General features: G+C 36.2%; 1 protein-coding gene and 1 pseudogene across 21 annotated transcripts in view; one reads left to right on the plus strand and one right to left on the minus strand.

The window, feature by feature from the left end:
- The window catches only part of EPHA6 (EPH receptor A6), an 880674-nt gene that overhangs the window by 701124 nt on the left and 157025 nt on the right, over positions 1 to 22525 (plus strand). For 18 of the 21 annotated variants that reach the window (XR_007407962.1, XR_007407961.1, XR_004811710.2 and 15 more), the window contains one exon: positions 21051 to 21176. The exons of the other annotated variants lie outside the window; for them this stretch is intronic. Coding sequence is in view for 15 of the 18 variants with exons in the window: in XM_025417283.3 (XP_025273068.2) it covers positions 21051 to 21176 (126 nt within the window). In the remaining 3 variants the exon portion in view is untranslated. The remainder of the gene's footprint in view (positions 1 to 21050; positions 21177 to 22525) is intronic. 21 annotated transcript variants of the gene reach the window in all.
- On the minus strand, positions 10327 to 10618 carry LOC112641482 (signal recognition particle 9 kDa protein-like; annotated as a pseudogene).

Consider the following 22525-nt stretch of genomic DNA (forward strand, 5'->3'; position numbering starts at 1 on the left):
AGCTATCTTTTTAATCTTGGCAATTTGTTTGAAGTGGAAGCTTTCTTGGACCAAAAATCTATATGGTTCTGATTAATGCCTATGTGACTTCAAACACTAATCCCTTAGTTGCTCCTCTTTCCTGTTTTGTGTTTTATACTGATATTCTAACATGCTTATTGGGTTGTAAGGCACTCGTAATATCAGACCTTAGCCAGGAAACACAATCATAGTAAATGATACTCCACATGGTTGTCAGCTTTCTGATTCCCACATTTTAAATCTGAGGACAGTATGAAAGTGTAGGTTTTGGGGGTTTGGTTTTTTTTTTTTTTTTTTTTTTTTTGGTTTTTTGTTGGTGGTGGCAGTGGTTGTTTTATTTGTTTTTGTTTTTTGTTTTTTAAATTTCAGATATCCTTCGTGTTGTTGAATAGCTGACTCATGAGAGACCAACCTTCCTAATAGGGTCTCCTTCTTATTTGCCTGTTATTTGCCTTTTATGTGCTGGATACTGTGCTATGCATTTCTAGACACAGTTTTACAAATCCTCACAAACAAAGCTAATTATTATTATTTTCCCCATTTCACACATAAAAAGCCTAACTCAAGGATGTTAAATAACTTCTGCAATATCACCCAGCTTGCAGGTGGCAAAGTCAGGCTATGATCCATGTCTGTCATGACTTCTTTTTTCCCACCGTACCCTACTCAAGTATCTAACATAGCATCTAAAATGCTCCAAAGCTTATGCTTTTCAGTTAGGTTAGGTTAAATCTTCTACTTTCATCCCACATTGTCATAACAAAATCCATATGTATTATACTGCACCCCCAAATATAGGACACTGCTGAATTAAGTATAAGGCTACAGCTGAATTTCTTAGTAAAGAATAATTCCACCTCACAGCTTTTTAGTAATAACTGTGTCTATATTGAATAACTGTGCCTCCCAATGACATGGTTTGGAAATTTTAGGGCCATTTAAAGGGTAGAGAATGTTGATGAGGTTCTTAATCTTCTTACTTGTGTACAAGGAGTTCACCATGCCTGACAAGGGCCAAAGCAAGCAAGAACTTAAGGAATAAATATAAAACAACGTGCTTTCAGATTATATTAAATAGAGTAGAGCTTTAATGCTGATCAACTGAAAAATGCCAGTGGATTTTTGTTGGCCACAAGTTCAGTAATAGATGGCAGTGTGGCATGGCTATTACCAAAAAACTAATTACATGTTAGGTTCCACTGATATAAGAAAAGGACCATTTGAAGGAATGAAAGACTCCTTTAAGAATCTGTATCTGGTATACGGTGATCAGTTCCAGATAACACATTTTAAAGGTATTCTTGACAGAGTATAATTTTTCCAACAATAGGATAACTAAGATTGTGAGATTTTAAAATAGGTGTCTAATAAATCAAGGTATGTTTATCCTACAATCAAAACTGTAGGGAGAAAATGGAAGGGAAAATAATAGGTCTTCCCAGATATAGTATGTGTCATTACATACAACTGTTAAGACCAATAGGTGGAAATTACATGAAGGCATATTTTGTATTGATTTATATTAGTTCAGAAAGACCAACAATGAAACACACTGACACAGAGCATAGTCACAGAAATGCAAATAAAGCAGTAAAAGAATTTTCACAGTGTACAGGCTCTTTTCAATTCTAAGATACTTTCCCTGAATGACAGCCATAATTATTTTATTTATCAAGCTATCATGTAGTCTGCATCAACTCATTTTCACCCTCTTTTTATTTAAACAACTTAGAAGAAAGTATTTATTTAATCGCTCTGAGAAGAACTGTGGGTTTTTCTCAGAGAAATCCAAGTTGCATTATCAAATAGAAGAATGGTTTTAATAATTAATCCTAAAGGCTGAATTTATAGAGTCATTCAATCAACAAACATATATTGAGCAGTTAATAGGATTCTAATACAAATAAGGCTTAGTCTGTATTCCCAGAGAGTATATAAGTCTAGTAGAAGTGACAGAGATGTGGAGGATTAATACTTGAGTGCAATAATAGGTAATGAATGAGTGAAGAGGTTCAGGCTCAGCACATTATGTCCATCTAAAGAAGAATGAGAATAAAGGAAACTTTCTTAGATGAAGTAACACTTAAGCAGAGTCTCAAAGAATGAGTAAGAATTAACTTGGTTAGAAAGATCAAGAAAATATATATTATTAGAAGAAAAAGCATGTAGGAAGGAGCTATAGAAGTGTGAAACAGGTTAATAGGTTTACAAACCTAACAAGCATTTTCTTATTGTGGGAACAAAGGATTATTAGATTAAAGCAATTTTGGGAGATGTGGCCAGAGATATTGACAAGTTGAAAAGTAACTGATAAGGAGAAAAATTGCAATATTTATTAAACAAATGATTAATATGGAAACTGATGATGAATTCCTACAAATCATTTTTTAAAAGACCCCATTAAATAAAATGGAGCAAAAATATGAATAGGTAATTTTCATAAAAACAAATATGATCAATAAAATTAAGAAAATACATTCAGTCTCACTATTACCCAAAATAGGAAAATTAAAACCTAAATTAAATCTTTTGTACTTAATTAGCAAAAATTAAAAAGATGGATAATACCAGTGCTGGGAGGGGTGTAGGAAAATGAGAACCTACTTATCATGCAGTATTCATAGGACTGTAAATTGACAGAGACTTCTGGTGGACTATCTGAAAGTATTTATCATATTTTTAAATTAACATATTGTTCAGCTCAGAAACTCCACAATTATGTAACTATTCTAGATATACACACAATAACCTAAATATTCACCTGGAAGAAGATGGTTAGATGAATTACTGGGTTTGTGCTCGTGAATATTATGATGCCATTAAAAAGGAGAAGGTAGATCGGTGTCATGCACGGTCTCCAAAGCATGTCATCAAGTTTAAACATAAAAAAGCATATCTGTATATGTATGTATATAAACATGCATAGCATACAAAAACACATGAGAGGGCACACCTCAAAATGATTAGATAAATGATAAAAGGGAATTTTCACTGTTCTGAATTGCTTAAATTTTAATAAGAATATCTTTGTGCATTACAGTGTAATTTAAATTCTCAAAGCTGTGGGGAGCTTTTAAAAGGTTTATGCCAGGAAATCACATAAACACACTTGCATTTTAGTAATATCTTCCCACCAGCTGATATAAGAAGGATTAGAGGGAAGCTAACCTGGAGATAGGGAAGTCAATTAAAAAAGTGATGGCAATAATACACAGTAAAAGAAATGGTGGACTTAAATAAGCTGTACAGTTGCAGTGAAGATGCAAAAATGTGATGACCGAGAAAAATATTTTCTACATGAAATCCATTGGGCATGCCCTGAGGGTCAGAAGAGAAATGTGAGAAAGGTCTAAATGACCTGCAAATTTCCAATTTAGCAATTAGCTGAATGGTCAAGTCCATTCACTAAGTGAAGAGACAGAGGAGTGTGTTTGTGTGTGTGTGTATGTGTGTGTGTGTGTTTGGGGCATTAATTATAATAAATATGATAGTTAGGGATGCCTGGGTGGCTCAGCAGTTGAGCGCCTGCCTTTGGCTCAGGATGTGATCCCAGAGTTCAGGGATGGAGTCCCACATAGGGCTCCCCGCAGGGAGTCTGCTTCTCCCTCTGCCTGTGTCTCTGCCTCTTTCTGTGTGTCTCTCATGAATAAACAAATAAATAAATAAGATACTTAGATTCTTGCCATCCTGAGGAATTGGGGGGCAGTTTGCATAGGAAGGCTATCTCAAAAGAGACTTTCTGTGAAACCTTTTTTTTTTTCCAAGAAAAAGTACCCACCTTCTCTAGAGGGTGTCAATGGCAAATAACTTCTGTCAAAATATACTTGATTCCTCGAAAGCTTCATGAAATTTCCAGAGTCCACAAAAGTTGTTGAGGGAATGTTTCCCTTGAGTGATCCAAGGAGCAGCCACATCTACCTGTGATATGTATAGTAACACTGGGAGGAGAAGTGTAGTGATCTCATCCGCTAGAGCTGTACCCATCCCACGTGGCCTCCATTCTGCTCAGCAGCCAGCCTGACCAGCTGACATTCAGGTGGAAGCACAAACTTTGGGGACTGTCTTCTGTCAGAATGGCCTGAGTATACACTGACATATAAATCTTGACAAGCTTGGTTTCTTGAGGTCAGCAATATTTTTTGCCCTCAGGTTGATCCCAAGGTTAACAGAAGTTAAGTAGAAAAAGAATTCTATTCCACCAGACTATTTGTTTTTCTAAATTCAAACCATACCACCTTTATCTAATCTATACACTTTGTTTCACTGTTGAAAGATAAAAATAGACACGTATTCATGTCCAAAACTGTGACATTGAAATTAGAAGTGACCCACGGGATGTTTACATTTATTAATCAGAAGTCATTCTTGTAAAAAGTAAAAGGGTTATATCTAAAAATGGTAGAAAATAGAAGAAAGATTCATTCAATCATTTATCAGTTTTTAAGTACTAGAGGTATAATGAAAAGATCACATGACATTGGCCTCATGGAAGTTATCTAATGGTGGAGAGGTATGAGGATAGTCTTGAAAAGCCTAAATGATAAATATGAAGACTATTTCAAAGTATGAGATAAACTAATCATAGGATATTAATGCAGTAATTCAGGGACCAGGCACGTGAAGAGAGGCAAAATTAAAAATCAGTTTAAGGTTAGATAATGTTGAGGTTAATGGAAAATCCCGGAATAGAATAGAAATTATTTCTCTCATACACAAGCAACATCCAGAGGTAAGCAATCTATGGCTAATAGGAGGGCTTCATGGTTATCAAAGACCCAGGGGTTCTGAAAGTAGGAAAATGAAGGAAAGAGATATTTATGGGCCACTGCCGGTCTTTGCCAGCATGAGGTCAGATCATGACTGGAGATGGAGGATCCTCCTCCAACATCAAGAATGAACCCAGGTAGTTCCTTTTGTGGAATGCCCAGCATATGATGTAAGGGGCTGATTTAGTTTTGAAAAGTTGGTTCACTTGGGATGTCTTCATGTAATGGAGATTATTCTTATGTTTTATTGTGGTTTTTTTTTTGTGATACACATATAAAGAAAAAAAATCTCAGGAAAATGAAGTTTTTTTGGCCTCATTCAAGACTGATATTTGAAAAAGTCTCACATTTGTTGCCTATATGAGATTGTGATTAAAGTTTGGCAAATCAGTACTTTATAAACACCACAAACAGACGCAGGCATACAACTTCATCCTTATGCAGCCATTTTTCTTTGATCTCTATCTGTCATTTACCCAGAAATCTATCTCCTCTTCCTTGTTTATTTCTTGACAAGCCTATTCCACTCTCCATTATTTATCTCTGCCAGCACTTCTTTTCTATAAATACGGTTTTGCTGGATTATACCTAAATCTATACTTAAGTACGAACTTTCTGGGACTCTCTCCAAACTAAGAGTTTGTGATTACAGTTAAGGAATGATACTGTCACTTGCTTTTTCCTTTCCTGAAAGGACTCCATCTTCTTAGGTCACTGCCATTCGGTGTTGTGAAAATGTGATGTGAAGAGCAAGTTTAAATGGAGCTTTCTAATGAGGCTGCACTCATTTATATTTTCCCAACCCTGTACCCAGATTACCCTAAAGTGATATGCACCCAATTAAAGAGCATTCAATTTGAGATCTATATGCCTTTGAGTATGAATGGGTAACTCTTGATGATTGAGTTTGATCCAGCTGCTCATTCAGCTGAAGTGAATTAAGTCTTTGAGGGCACCAGGGTGCCATTTAGGAAATTACCTCTGCCAGCGTACTGAATTTCCCTCACATGGGTGAGCAGCATTCTTCCAGGGAGTGGTTTCATCACCCCACTTCTGCACTGGCCCGACCTTATTGACGCGAAAGGGGGATTCAGATGACACAATATTTACCCACAGCTCAGACGATAAGCGCACACAATGTTTGGCTCCATTTAGGAGCACATGTGCCAGTATTTAAAGGGTAAATGAGAGCCGTTTTGTTTGGATTTTTTAAAAATAAATCAGACATAAACAAAAGCGCATCATTGTTCCCTAAACTCTGAAACTGTAAAATCTGGTGATAAATTCACCACCGTATAATTATTTGGCCCCTAAAAGTATCAATAAACAAGCATCTTTTTCTTTAACTATTAACACAACATGTACACAAAATGAGTCTATCTAAATAGCAATAAAATCGAGTGTAATACTTTGAAAGCAGGAAGTTTTTATTGTTTCATTTACAAATATAAATGTCTTTTTAATTTTAACTCAATCCAGTACTTCTCTTAGATAGTAATGCCAGACATTTATTGGTTCCTCTTTTGAAAACTAATACCCAGAGCATAAATTACTTTTGTGGTGCAATAATTTGTTAAATAATGCTTGGAAAGTGGCTGGGTGCCCAAAGAGTCCATGCAGAAATAAAATGCACTCAAACTGCTTCCAAATGTTTTCGTCTCCAGATACATCATGTCAGAAACTGCCATTCCTCTCACACTGTCACTATGTCCAAGAAGCTATAATCATGCACCACCACTAGAATATCTTAGCAAACTACCCAAATTTACATCCAAGCCAATACTTAAAATGTAATAAAAAGCATGTATGTTAAGTGAACCCAGTAATCTAATAATACAAGAGTCTGAAATTGCTTTGGAATTGGCTCTGAAAAATACATTAATAGGGGTGTTTTCAACAGTGAACAACACCTGCTAGCTCTCTCTTTCTCATTTTTCTCTCTATTCAATCCATGAATCTCCTTCAGCAATCCTCATAGAAAAGGATGTACCTGGACCCTTAGTTTGAACTCAGCTCGATAGCCTGCCAGGATAGCCTAATGGTAAGCAGTAGTGAAATGGCGGCCCAGCAAGGGGCTGGGGAGGGTTGTCAGTGGAGCTAATGATTTTAAGCAGTAGGAACATGCCCAGTTCATGTGACTTAAGAATGATAAAATCAGGCTTCTTTGAGCTGGCTTCTCTTTTTCTCCCGTATTATCAGCAGTGAGTGTTACCTCAGATCAGATCTGGAAGTTAATATCATTCCCAGAGGCATCCCATTAAAAAATAGGAGTAGCCTCAGGGCACCTAGGTGGCTCAGTGGTTGAGCGCCTGCCTTTGGCTCAGGGAGTGATCCCAGGGTCCTGGCATGGAGTCTCATATCGGGCTTCCCGCAGGGAGCCTGCCCTTGGCCTATGCCTCTGCCCCAATCTGTGTCTCTCATGAATAAATAAATAGAATCTCAAAAAAAAAAAAAAAAAAAAAAAAAAAGGAATAGCCTCAATAAAAATTAAGAGATACATGAAACTGAACAAGGCCTCTTTTCAAGCCCATTTCACACTAACAATCATGTTTAGAGATAGATACCCAACACACTGTTATTAGTTTGCTTCAGGCTGTGGTCAAATTTGCTGGCTCATAGCCAGGAGAATTCAGCCCGCAAAGAACAAATGGTGAGTCACTGTCTCCTTCAGAGAATATCATCTCTAGTTCTATGTCACACTGTTCTCTTGTGCTTGAACAGTCAAGATTGTTCTGCTCTTGAGATTTTCTCTCTTTGTCCCTTAAACACAGTAATGAGAGGGCATATAGAAACATATAGAAAACCCAAAATAAATGAAGTAGAGGGTAATGTATAGAGGCCGTGTGGCTGGCTGGCTGTGTCATTATCCATCTGTCTGTCTGAGAGTAAAGAACATCTGAGCCAGAGAGAATGGCTTTACAGGTCATGACATTTTTATGACTCATTTTGACTAACTCGTTAAACCACTTGCATGGATTTTGTCCTTCCAGCCTTAGAAGTTGCTGTTAAAAACCATCCTTAGCATTGTCATGTGTCAAGGAGACATGCTTATGCTTCATACTTCGTGTGTTTAAACTACCTTCACAATTGGCCCCTCTACACAGCAACCAGGCCGAGTTCTGTTGGAAATACAAAAATGAGAAGCTCTTTGAGGAGCTCATTGTAAGCAATGTCACCACAGAAAAAACTGTACTACAAGGAAAAATGCCATAGTATATAACCAAAGAGGGAAAAGAGTCAAGAATATTAGGTAGGGAGGCCTTATGGGAGTGAATGCTTGGTGCCAGACATTTTTAAAAGCACCATATTGTAGGGGTGCCTGGGGAGCTTAGTCAGTTAAGCCTCCAACTTTGGGTTTCAGCTCAGATCATGATATCAGGGTCCTGGGATGGAGCCCTGCCCTGTGTCAGGCTCTGAACTCAGGGGGAGTCTGCTGAGGATTTTCCCTCCCTCTTTTTTCCCTCTGCCCCTCCCCATGCTCTCTCTCTCTCTCTCTCTCTCAAATAAATAAATTTTTTTTAAAAATTAAAATAAAAACACCATCTTGTATAATTGTCCTCATAACAGACTGTTTCCCACACATTACCAAAATGGGAAATGGGAAATGATGCTCAGGGATTTGAAATGAGTTGCATTAGAGGCACATCAAACTCTTGAGACTGAGTCCCACTGACTCGAGTACCTATGTTCTTTCCATGGCAGCTGTATAGCCCTCCTCCTGAGGGAGCACAGATGAGTGCAAGGTTATTCCAGCCATGAGAAAACAGAATGCCTATTAAAAGGGGTGGCACTTAAGCTGGGCCTTTAGAATGCTGAGGCCAAGATGGGGGCATTCTGACTTGGTGCTGGAAGGAGTGAGCAATGCATTTAAATAACAATGAAAATTCTACTGCATTTGTAGTAAAAAGTCAAGAATTTTTGTAACGATTTTTTTAACAAAAAATATTTTAATGTCATCAACATGTGAACAGTAAAAATCAGGTTCCAAATATAAGATAGATATCGAATAATATACTTTCAGTTTAATAGAAAGCATGACAGTTACAATAATCATGCTTATCTCTTTGGTTAAGAGAGAAATGGCCAGGGCTGTCATAGAGCTATGCATAGATTTAACAGTTCAAAAACCCCTTAGCCCTTTGAAAATATAAATGGGAACTATGTGGCAAATATTTCTCTAATGTGGTTTCAATCCATTAGTGATCATCATGCTTTTAAAATAACTGCAGTTATTTTGAACATGGAAAACTAGATTCAAGTAAGTCCTTGCTCAACAAGCTAGTGATAGTATGAATCTTTTATATTTAAAAATATAGTTTAAATTTGGAAAATTGGGTCGCCTGGATGGCTCAGTGGTTAAGCGTCTGCCTTTGGCTCAGGGCATGATCCCAGGGTCCTGAGATGGAGTCCCACATCAAGGTCCCTCCATGGAGCCTGCTTCTCCCTCTGCCTATGTTTCTGCCTCTCTGTGTGTCTCTCATAAATAAATAAATAAAATCTTAAAAAAAAAAACTATCAGAAAGGGAGACAGAACATAAAGTCTCCTAACTCTGGGAAACGAACTAGGAGTGGTGGAAGGGGAGGAGGGCGGGGTGTGGGGGTGAGTGGGTGACGGGCACTGAGGGGGGACACTTGACGGGATGAGCACTGGGTGTTATTCTGTACGTTGGTAAATTGAACACCAATAAAAATTATTTTATTAAAAAAAAACTTAAAATTAAAAATAAATAAATAAATAAATTTGGAAAACTTAAGGTAAAGCATTTTTGTTTTTACAATTACTTTAAGAAATAATGGACACTATGCTACATAGATAGGTATACTGCCATGCAATCAATTCCAGTTATTATTGTATTTTTATATCTGTTAGTCATCATCAGCACAAATTTTATGCTTTCAAAGAAATAGATCAAACCATCAAAATGGTTCATTTAATTTTCTTTTAAAGACAAAATAAAAAAAAATAAAAAAATAAAAAAATAAAAAAATAAAAAATAAAGACAAAATAACCGGGCAGCTTGGGTGGCTCAGTGGTTTAGTGCTACCTTTGGCCCAGAGTGTGATCCTAGAGACCCGGGATCGAGTCCCACATCGGGCTCCCTGCATGGGGCCTGCTTCTCCCTCTGCCTGTTCTCTGCCTCTCTCTCTCTCTGGGTCTCTCATGAATAAATAAATAAAATATTTTTAAAATAAAAAAATAAAGACAAAATAACCAAACTTAAGGAAGAATTGATATCTCATTTTCAAATTACTGATACAAAATTACCAGAGAATATTTATATATTTTGCCCAACATCAGATAATGTACAAAAAGTTTCCAGGATAGATGATAGATGATTTCCTGTTTGATATCCAAGACTAAATAAATGCTTTTTAACTGAAAGCATTTACATTCCTGGCTCTCTAAAGTAAACATTAGAAAACAAAATACAAAAAAAAAAATAATAAGAATGATCTATCATAAGCTTCTGAATAGCCTACTTAGTTACATAAAATATTTTGTCCCAATACTTTCTCAGATTCAAAAGATATTTACTGCCTAAGCATATGACAAACAGTCTTTTCCAATCATTCTGTCTATTTCCAAGGCAACATTGTGGGATCCCTTGGCTGCCATAAGTCGCATTTGTTGACTATAGAATTTCTCAATTTTCCTTGTATCTTGAGCTTGGTCTGTTCTATACACCAAACAAATGAAATCATTTGTTATTTAATATACAAACTCCCATTAGAATGTCTATATTTGAGAAGACACATGACTTCATAGGACTGACAAGATAGAGTTTCTTGGCCAAGAAACTGGTTTCCTCCTGAGTCTGGTACTGCAGCATCATGAATCCATGATAGAACAGGAAGCGAGTCATGGCCTGGACTAGAGGCAGTGCAACCAGGCCCATGTACCTCCGAATCCACATTTATTCCTTGGGTTTGTATTCGGCAGTGGTGAGGTTGTAAACTTTTTAATGAGGAGTAACATGATCTGAACAAGAAGGACTCAGGAAGGTGTCCACCTCAGTGTTTACACTATGCATGTGGGGACAAGGAAGGAAATCCCACCCATTTACCTCAAGCACAAAGTGGCTACCTGGGAAGGTGGACACATCTTTGCCATGACAACTATCATCACAGTGCTATGCCAATCATACATTTATGGTATCAGAATTGATGTAAAGTCGTTAGGGTCTTGATTAGTTTTGTTCTCTATTGGCTACTCTCAATTATTTTCAAGACTTACTGTGTTCCTTGATTATTTTCAAGACCAAATTCTCAAAATTATAATTGCTAAACTAAATAGTCCTGCCATCTAATCCATACCATATAGATGCCAAATAAGTACCATTCTTTTTTTTCTTAAACTTTTTCTCTAGATTCCAGTTAGTTAGCATACAGTGTAATATTAATTTCAAGTGTACAGTGTAGTGATTCACCAGGTCCTTACAATACCCAGTACTCAACCCCAGTGCCCTTCTTAATCCATCACCTATTTTACCCGTCCCCCCATGCACTTCCCTGTGCTAACCATAATTTTGTTTTCTATACTTAAAAGTCTGTTTCTTGGTTTGCCTTCTTCTGAATCAGTACCATCCTAACCTTAAAAAGCTAAAAAAAAAAAAAAAAAAAAAAAAATCTTTGAAAGGAATTTAAATATCTCAACCTTAAGTAAGATATGTTTGGTATATTTTGATACATTTGTTTATAGATTAAAGATTACCAATGATGTTGGCATCAAAATCTGGATGTGAAACTAAATCCAGAACATTCTCTTTCATACTTGGTGCATGAGAGACAACAATGTGATATACCCGACAGTAGGATGTATGCTAGCAACCGACGGCTAGTCCCAACTGAAGGCCACCATGGAAAATCACAAAGGAGGCAAAGGCAGCCTGCCTCATGACCTCTTTACCAACTATACTAAAGATACAAACTTCCCTTTAATAATGTGACAGATACACCCATAGTTCATAAATATAAATACATAACACACTTTGGTTGTGAAGCTAAATAGATCTAGCTCTCATATGCATTGATAACTGCTGCTTAACAGCTTCTTAGCTTACACCTTGGCACCTGAGGTGTAAAAGCATTTTTTTAAAAAAACATATAATTTCAAAGTCTGACCCCAGAAAGAAAAGCCTGAGAAGCAGTCTGCCAACCAAGGCCCTGTACAGTGACTCAGTCAGGAAGGCATACCTTTCAAGTTCAGGTCACCCCTTCACCATTTCCTAGATAAAAGAACTCTAGAATTAATTTTTTTTTAATTTTATATATTTTTTAGAATTTTACTTGTCCCTGGTTCCTAACTATTGGCTCTTCATAAGTATTAAAAGTGGAAAGTCATAAATCTCATTGAACTTTAATAATAATACACAGTTTGGGGGATACTTATACTATTAGAGTGTACATGGTTTTCAAATCTCTGACATCAAGAAAATTCAGTCTATTATATGTCCAGATAATGTCAAACTGCCTTTGAGCTATTCATACAAATATGATCTTAATTCAACTCAATAAATATTACATTGAGCTCCTACTATGTACAAGCTCTGGGATTGGACATATAGAGGAGAATAAGACATGCATGACTTGTCCCTGTTCTTAACAGATCAAATCCTAATAAAGGAGACAAGCACATAAACCAGAAGTCACTTGATGGCAGCCCACAGGCTGAAGTCAGCTAAGAGCTGTATTTTATTTGATTTCCACAAGTGTTCCTTTTTTTTTTTTTTTAAGATTTTCTTTATTTATCCATGAGAAACCCAGAGAGAGAGACAGAGACATAGGGAGAGGGAGAAGCAGGCTCCCTGTGGGGAGTCCCATGCAGGACTTGATCCCTACTCTGAGCCAAAGGCAGATTGAGCCACCCAGGTGCCCCTACAAGTGTTCTTTAAAACACCTGAATTTGTTGCCCTTAGCCAGTTTTTATCCTTTGACTCAATGTCTTTCTCATCAATTTGATATAATAATTAATTGATAGTGCCTGAGGGGCCCTAAGGGCATTTGCATTTGGTATTGCAAAATTGTAAACAAATAAATACTGTACCTACGATGGTGTTGTACCTTTATTCTAGTAGCTAAGATTATATAGAAGCACAGAGGAAAGACCAGTGAGTTCTCCGTGGGTATGTCAGGCATGTTTTGACAGGGACCAGGGGTGCAGAAGGGCCTTCCAAGAGATGGGAGATATCATGGAGGATGGAGACATGTAATGGTAGGTCAAGTTTAGGGAATTAAGGAAGATAATATTTATCCCCTATTTATTGAACATTTGCTGTTAGCCACTAATAGGCACTTCCCGTATGGTCTTCAGTAAACCAATAAAAGCAATATGTTTATTATCGGCTACATTTTTCAAATGAAGAAATCGAATAGCAGAGAAACTAGAAAACTTACCCATGATGGATGAATGAATGGTAGGATCAAAATTCTGGTCTCAATCCTAGGCATTTTCACTATTAAAACTGATGGATGGGGGATCCCTGGGTGGCGCAGCGGTTTGGCGCCTGCCTTTGGCCCAGGGCGCGATCCTGGAGACTCGGGATCGAATCCCACATCGGGCTCCTGGTGCATGGAGCCTGCTTCTCCCTCTGCCTGTGTCTCTGCGCCTCTCTCTCTCTCTCTCTCTGTGACTATCATAAATAAATAAATAAATAAATTTAAAAAATAAATAAATAAAACTGATGGATGTATTGGCATATTGCAGATTTAGTCAGAACACTTTTTTGGTAATTAAGACTCCACGTCCCACCACATACATAGGTAAGACCACTGAACATAATCCATATGTGGTAGAAACACAGGCTTAATTCAATATAACAAATGGAATAAAAATTATATAAATAGACTTTTAGAACTTAAAGGAAATTTAGAGAAGTTCTAGTGCAAGATTATCATTTTACAAATTCAGATGTTTAAAATATTTGTTTTTAAAAAGTCAAAGAATGTCTATTTTAAGTACAAATTAAAATGTATTTTTAATAAATGTCTTATTTTGATCGGCTTCAAAATATCTTAATTCTCTTAGTTAATGCAGTAGTTTTTAAAAAATTGCAGCAACCAATAATTTTATCATACATATCCTATAAGTTTAAAAATAACTCAGGAAAGCTGAAATTTTCTTTTTAAAAGCACTGCAGAAATAACTCATAAAAATCTAGCCATGAAGCTGCCCTTTTTTGCTTCAATACTTTTATAGTGACCTATTGAACAACAACAAGATGAGAAATCTATAAAATTCATATTGCAGTGACCTGAAGGATTAAAAAAAGTAAAAAACAAAACAGTAATGGTTGCATGATCTTTAATTGTATTTGGTGCTGAAATATCTTCATGGAGATTAGCTGTGTAGTTAGCTAAACAGGAAAATACTAATATAATTGTAGGCATATTTCCATTTATAATAATTTAGGAAATGGAAAAAATTCTGTAATTATAAGTTTGGCTTAGCTTAGTTAGAATCACTTCCTGTGGGAAAAAAATAAAAGGATCATTTCCTGAAAATAATAGTGTCCTATCAAAAATTGATTTCCTCTTTTTGTACTAGAAGTGTGTGTTATAGTGCCAAGTTAAAAAAAAATAGGTGCTTCAATAAATATTTACCAAACAAATGAATAAGTCTATGAATGAGTTATTTATTAATGTAAATGGTTCTCCTTCACATGTTAAGCCTAATTGAAAATTAGCTCTCATCTAGTCATTAGAAGGTTACTGTTGACCTAGGAAGCAACTGAGCAGCCTGAATACTTCCTTAGATCCTAACAAGATAATTGCCTAAGGAGCAACCTGTCGCTTTTCATTTGATCATGTTTTCAATCCACATATTCATATTGCCTTTATTGAAACCCTACTCTGTGCTGCGTCTGATCAAGTTAGAGCAGGGTAGGTTGGGGTCCCAGCCAGCCCACCTCATTCATCAAAATAAGGCAGGAATCTTTTCTCTGCTAAATTAGACATAACAGCTTAGTTTTTTTCCTAGACTGCATGTTATTAAATAAAGAGATCTAAATAAAGGTTTCTGTGGAATAAAAATGCATTCGTTTAATGCCTTGCATGAAAAGGACTCTTTTTACTGCTACTGGTCTTCCTTCAGTGGTGATGTAACTCAGAGTCTGAGAAAATTAGGAAGCTTGTGTTCAAACAAGCAAGAGGCCTATGGTTTTCTTTTACTTCTCTCAGTGGAGGAGAGAAATGTGTAATCTATAAATCATGGTAACAGAAATAGAAGAGAGGCACACAGGAGAGAAAACGTGAGATGCACAAGGGGTGAAAGGAAACACACTGACAAAGGATAAGTGAAATTGATAGATGATAGATAGATGATAGATAGATAGATAGATAGATAGATAGATAGATAGACAGACATATATATAAATAGAGAAAGAGTAGAGAATCTTTGAAGGTTCTGAAGTGCACATTCCTCAGGAAAAACAGCCCTTGACGTAGCATTTGCTTTAACAGACTATGTTATCACTAACTCTGAAGTTATTCACACTATAGCTCAGAGGTACCATCATTAATCTAAGCCACGAGTCACGGAGTAGCTGCTGTGTGCCAGTTCCAGAACTGAATACTGGATTCTTAAGGCTGAAGAAAGGATCTCGACTGCTCTGAATGCATTCATACTCAACTCTTAGCTCCCTGAAATTGTCACGCCCCTCTCAGTAAACATGTTTGAATCCCAACTCCATTCTATGAATATTAATTAATTTATGTTATATATATCTTCTGCTTTACTCTGATATGTTTTTTATATTTATTTTAAAAGCTCAAATATAAAAAGATTAAGATTAGAATTTTTTGAAAAAATATTCACTTTTATACTAATAGTATAAAGTATATCAATTTAGGATCTGATTACAAGTTTAGATTACTTTGGTACTTGATTTCAAATAATAATCATACCACACATGCACAATATACATAAAGCACTATATATTTAGGACTTTTTGTGCTCTTTTTATATCAGATTAGATCACCCTTGCATTTCACATTGAGGGAGAACTCATTTTAGGAGTAGAAAACACGGATTTCCCATTTTCTGTGTGTTCTGTGTGTTTGCCTGGACCTTTAATACCTATTCCCTAATGGGTATCCCAGGTTGAGAACCACTGTATAAGGTGCAGCTTGGATTCCAGGATCACTGCCTTGGGCCAGGTGAAATCAAGGCCCTGGCCTAAATGTTCAAGCTCAGGGAGGTAATTGTTTTACTTCATGAATGCTTTAGCATTTTTCTCACTGTTTTATTGTTTAAACAAGCATTCTACAAAATTCTCTGATCCCACACCTCAATGAAAATGTTTGAGCATCTTCCACAGGGAGTATTATGAGTATATTTTATTCATAATGTATTTGATACACATGTGTGCATGTATTTAAGTTTGCAATCCTAAACTGTCTTTAACTGAATCTAGATATTCTTTATCTACACATAGATCAGATTGGATATCTGCAAAAATAAAACCAGATGGAAATAATTTGAAGGAGCCACATCTCAAAAAATTCATATTATAGGGATGATGCCTTTATGAAAATTTTCAGGCAAAATTAAATTATTGATATGTCATTTTCAAAGAAGGAATTTCTTCTATTAGGTTTTTGTCTGTGTATGTGGGCAGAGGCAGGTAGTTCTTCATTAGAAAAACTTCTTCAGTTTGCCTCAATTTCTCACCCAGAGGTTTTTCTTTTTAAAACAATATGACTGTTGGGGCATGTCAGGGGCTCAGTCGGTTAAGTGTCTGGCTCTTGATTTCAGCTCAGGTCATGATCTCAGAGTTGTGAGATTGCTCTGTACTGGGTGGAGCCTACTTAGGATTCCTTCTCTTCCCTGCCCGTCCCCTGCTCACTTTCTCTTAAAAGATAATTAGGACGATTTAATAATATCGTCTTGGGGATGCCTGGGTGGCTCAGCATCTACCTTCGGCTCAGGTTGTGAATTCCAGGGTCTTGAGATAGAGTCCCGCATCAAGCTCCCTGCATGAAGCCTGCTTCTCCCTCTGCCTGTGTCTCTGCCTTTCTCTGTGTCTCTCGTGCATGAATAAAAAAAATATTTAAAATAATAATAATAACAATAATAGTAATATTGTCTTATATTTATGATTATTTACTTTTATTTAATCCTTACATACAGCCCCATTAGGTAGGGTCAGTTGTTATTTTCATTTTGTGTATGAAGAAATTAAGGCATGAAGAGTTCAAAGTCATAGTCCTCTTTTTACACAAATTCCTAATGATATCTATTTTCCAAAGGTAAAGTTATTTCAAAGAGGCTACTGCAAATCAAATTGAAAATGAGATTTTTGTCTCTGAGTTTAAGTGTTAAATATATTTTATTATAACGCTTTAAAAACTGGTTACTCTATAGGCCCGATTACTTTCAAAAATATAGGTAATCAGAATCCTCCTCCACTAATTCATCAAACCAGATGTCAAAATTCAGGTCATGTCAACTTTTGCTTTTTTTACATTGTGGTCAGTAGCAAACATGAATTTTTAGGATGTCCTCTCATACAGTGTTTCCCAGTGGTACTGCTAGCATTTGAGAGAAATTCTCCTTTGTGCAGGGAATATACCAGTTATTGCAATGCCTTTCACATACATCCTGACCCTCACTCACTAAAATAATGTCTTCCCCAGTCATCATTTGCAGAACTCCTTATGGGACATCGACAACCACCAAACTACTCAAGGATAGAAAAATCACCAACTCCTGTAGCCAGTGACTTAAGCTAATTCACCATTTGCAAGTAGTTAACAGTGCCTTTTGTTAGTCTGATAATCAAAAGTGTATGAATAAGGATCCCTGGATGGCTCAGTGGCGCCTGCCTTTGGCCCAGGGTATGATCCTGGAGTTCCGGGATCGAGTCCCACATCGGGCTCCCTGCATGGAGCCTGCTTCTCCCTCTGCCTGCGTCTCTGCCTCTCTCTCTCTCTCTCTCTCTCTCTCTCTGTCTCTCATGAATAAATAAATAAAATCTTTAAAAAAAAAGTGTGCGAAATTATATTTGAGTTAGGGTTGTGAGATTTCGTAAATAAAAATACAGGATGCCTGACTATCTGACAACTCTGTATTAGAGACAATATAATGCTAATATCCAATATGGTGTCTCTTTAACCCACTGACTGATAATCACTAACAAACTGGAAAGTCACTGATTAGAGGTTTAGAAAAGCATGCATGAAGTGACTCATCTTATATTTCAAACTTGTAATGAAAGAGAAGGATACTCTCATCAACAAAAAGCCTAATTTATACTGACAAATACTTAGTCTGCTGAACGCAACTAAAAACAAAATACTGATGGACATTTACATTTATCCCACTACAGATATTAGCTGTTGTTTGTTCTTTGGCTACAATGTAATTAATTAATAAGTTCTATACTTGCTTATTTATTTTGTCATTTTCTTACTTGCTTTCATTCCAGTACAGTGTAATGTTAGTCACTATAGTGATTCAGCACTTCCATACATCACCTGGGTGCTCATCACAAGTGCCTCCTTAATCCTCATCCCCTATCTCACCCATCCCCCCACCCACTTGCCCTCTGGTAACCCATCAGTTTGTTCACTTTAGTTAAGAGTCTATTTCTTGGTTTGTGTGTATCTCTCTTTTATTTTGTTACAATTACTGATTAAAAAAAGAAGAAGAAACATCAAGAGCCAGCAAGTTAAACAATACAGCAACCAGACTAAAATTATTTGATATCAAATCCCAAAAGTTTCCTGAACTTAATTCCTTGTAGATTATGAGATAAGAGAATTATAACAAAGAATAAATTCACCTTCATTATTGAGTTGTGAAAACAGAGCTATAGTGTTTTATGCAATCTCTACTGACATGACTGACCCAAAGGAGAAACATGATAAGACATTATTAGCATATAATATGATATTTCAACTGAATATGTATTCATGTACACCAGCTTTTCTGTTTGTTTGTTTCATATATATATATATATAAAAAATGACAGTTCCTTAAGGAAGAGATGCCACAATAAATGAAAGGCCTTTTAACCCACAATAAAGAAACATAACAAAGCCATTATGAATGATGCAGCAAGTTTAGGAAAATGAAAGCTGTTATTAAATGTGACAGGCTGTCATAACAAGAAAAATAGTAATCAGTGTAATCAGAGCAATAAAATAATATTTGTATTTTGTTTCTTTCAAGGAGTTGAAATAATGGACATCTTTTCTAAGTTAACAGTTTCAAGTAATATGGCAAAAATAGCAAAAACAAAAATAAAAACCTCTAAATGTGAAGCATATTAACATTAAAGTCCCTTCTAAATGCTTTTGTTTTTCTTCAAATTTCCTTTAAGATAATTATCTTCATATTCCTTTTTTCTTTCCTGTGCATGATTATGTTATTCTTTTTCTTTACAATCTAGTAGTCTTGAACCAAGCTTCCTGTCACTTGGCTCCAATAAATTCATAATCAGCTACAATTGGAATATTTCTGTTTTTCACAGCCTGTAATAAAAATCTAAATTTCTTATAATTAATTACTTTCTCTGAAGTAAAATCACCATTTCTTTTGTAACTTTAAGAATGCAGTATAAATATATAATTATCTCTACCCAGTATTCAGTGATGCTCCTCAGACAACACTGAAACACTGCAGCATGGGACATGTGTACCTGGGGGTGTATTTGTGCACAATGTTAGATACCCCCCCCACCCCGTAATAGAAATTAGATTCACTGTTCAGCAGAAGTTACCTCAGAACACTTTCTGGCCCACTACTTGGCCCTTTAGCCATATCTTCTAATGTTTAAGGGACTCAAACCCTGCTGGACCTTTTTACTAAAGCCTCATAGAATTAACAGCAAAACGAGTTTATTTACAGTATATGACTCTTTCTATCCTTTCTTTAATCCAATGTTCAAGGAATTGGCCTCACCCGTTAAAACATCTCTGAAAATCTAAGAAATGCTGTTTTTTCTTTAGTAACAACTGTCTCCATAGAAGCAAGTTGTATGCAGTATGGTATACGAGGTCCCTTTAATCCTGGTCAGAGTCCAAAGAGGCTTTAAATTTTAATGTATTTTAGGTAGAAAATTTGTGTCAAGGAACAGAATGAAGTCTATTCACAAATTCATGACTTGCTAAAACAGAGTGTGGGAGGATTGATCCCAAATCTCTTTATCTGGAAACTGCTGGGCCTGGTTGGGGTTTCAGAGGCCCCGAATGATCTGCATTCGTTACCACCATCAGTGGTACTTTGCTTGTAGGGTATGATTGTGATTAAACGTAGATACACCATATCAATTACCAGTGCTTACCAGTACTGAGAGTACATGGATATGAAATTTTCTTCTGAATGACTTCAGTGTCTTGCAGGTCATCGAGGCACCACACTGCAATGCCATTATTCCAAACTGCAGGGTTTCTAATGCATATTCAGAGAATAGCAATCTCCCACACGGGAAGTAGCTCATTATTTATTTTTAATCTGTAGTGGAAAGATTTTGTCCCTGGAGTCTGCCAGCTAAGCGACATCACTTCCCCTTTGCACGCCTCCATTTGCAAGTCTGTGAAATGAAGATCTTTTGACGGGATGATCGCCGATGTCCTTTCCAGCTCTGATGTTCCTTTTATTCTACAATCCATGTAGAATCTTATGGATAAACTTCCAAGTAGTTTACTTTTGGTGGTTTTGCTTCCTAATCGTCTTCTCTAAAGTGAAAAAGCATGTGGTTCTACCTTTGCAAACTCTCACGTCTTCTCCCGAAGAGAAAAGGATAACAAATTAAGAGTCATACATATTGATGTCCTTGCCACTATTTCAGAAACATGTGTAATTGCTGTACGGTATAAAAGTTATCCTCGTTTTAAGCACCACTACTGACATACCTAAAGCAAAGCACCGTTCCTTCCGGTGCAGCTTAGATGTCAGGTCCCGCTGTGGCTGTCTTCTGCGTGTCTGTAACTCATGCGGATGTGGACTCCGCAAATAGACAACCTCAATGACTTATTTATATCCACTTTGTCAAATGGAGGTTTAGAAATTTTATCTTAGCATTCTAATGCTTTTAAAATCGTTTTTGATTGTGACTAGTTAAGAGTAGCTTTCTTTTCAAAAGCTAGATTGATTTTTTTAAGATTTATGAATAAAATACATTTTATTCCCTTTAATTTTATAGCTTCTTTTAAGGTTTGATGTGTGTATTAATTATTAGGGTTTTTTTTTCCCCAGTTAAATGATCAACAACTTTTCCACAAAGAAGATTTTGATTAATGTCCGTTTTTATCTCTTAAAAGGATCCTTCCCGGCCATTGGGGTGGAGGCGTTTTGTCCCAGCTTCCTGAGGGCAGGGTTTTTAAATAGCATCCAGGCCCCGCATCCAGTGCCAGGGGGAGGATCTCTGCCCCCCAGGATTCCTGCTGGTAGGTATTTCAGGTGAAGTTTTCCACCACCTTATACAGCAATTAGGAATGTGTTTGCAAAGGAGAGATGCACAAGACAAAAATAAATATTTCTGAAATATATTGTTGAAAGGAAATGCAAGTGACGTTTCTCTAATGCAGGGACCACATTTATGATATCTAATGCTGCGGAAGTAGTAAAAGGAAGTAGAAGAAGGATCTGTAACCTGATCACCCAATTAGCATAATGCTGCTGCTTCTTCTAGAATAATTTTTACATAAATAAGAACAAGAGCTTTAAATCCCAAATTTCATAACTCAAGAATAAAAATAAAGATAAATTTGAGCTACTTTGCCACTTGGAGTTGGCTACCAGAGAGAATAAAAAACAGCGTTATTAACAGAAAGAGTAATTCCATATTTGGACAAGTTTATAGAGATTTAATTAAAATTTCATTTCACTAAAGAGAATTGATTGGAAGAAATGCCAAAAAATAGCAAATTTGGAAGAACCTTTTGAAAAAGAAAAGTAATACATTCATTGTTTCCCCTAAAAATATCAATCTGACCAAAGCTGTATTTTATTAATGAGAGAAACAAAAGTTAGGAGCTTGAGCATTTTAAAGTGCACTTTCAAAGTTTAGTAAATCAGTTTCTGAATTATCCATGTTATGGTATTATTTCAGTCACAAATCGCTTTTTCCCTCTTATTCTCTAAGATATCCAGCTGCCTTCTTCCATTGTATGAAGGATACAAACCCACTTTATATTTTATCTGTGTTTTAACAAAATAGAATTAGGATATTGATTCTTGGAGTTTTATTTATCATGATTCTTGTGTTTTTTTATCATAAGCAATAATTATGCCACAAATTATAGTAATGACAGCAATGTATTCAAGAGGGTCTGGCCAGCCAACCAATACTGGGAACGTTTGAAGACACTAGGAAAGCCAATTAAAACAAAATTCCAATGTGCACGTTTCTTACTTTTCTTGACAGAATTATACCAACAAAGCCTAAGATTATTATGCTTATATATTTCTGTTGCTTTTCAATTACCCTTGCCTATTTAATTAAAACATACAAAATAACAAACCATAAATAGGCTTTGCTGTCATTTGGTTTTATCATTGGGGAAGTCCTGATTGATAACAGTTGGAGGCTTTGTGGCCAACAATGCCACTGATTGAGTAAGAACCAAAATCATGTGAATTAAAAATTAGCAATTTTCATTCTAATGAGTGCCACTTTTTTTCCTCTTTAGAAACAAAACTAGTTCAATTGCACAGAACTGTTGTCATTGTTGGTGGTGATTGTGGTGTTGTTGCAAAAGACTAGAAATAAAAATCTATATAAGCTAAGCTCTCA

Source organism: Canis lupus, chromosome 33 (assembly GCF_003254725.2).
Source record: "Canis lupus dingo isolate Sandy chromosome 33, ASM325472v2, whole genome shotgun sequence".
NCBI classification, from domain to species: Eukaryota; Metazoa; Chordata; class Mammalia; order Carnivora; family Canidae; genus Canis; species Canis lupus.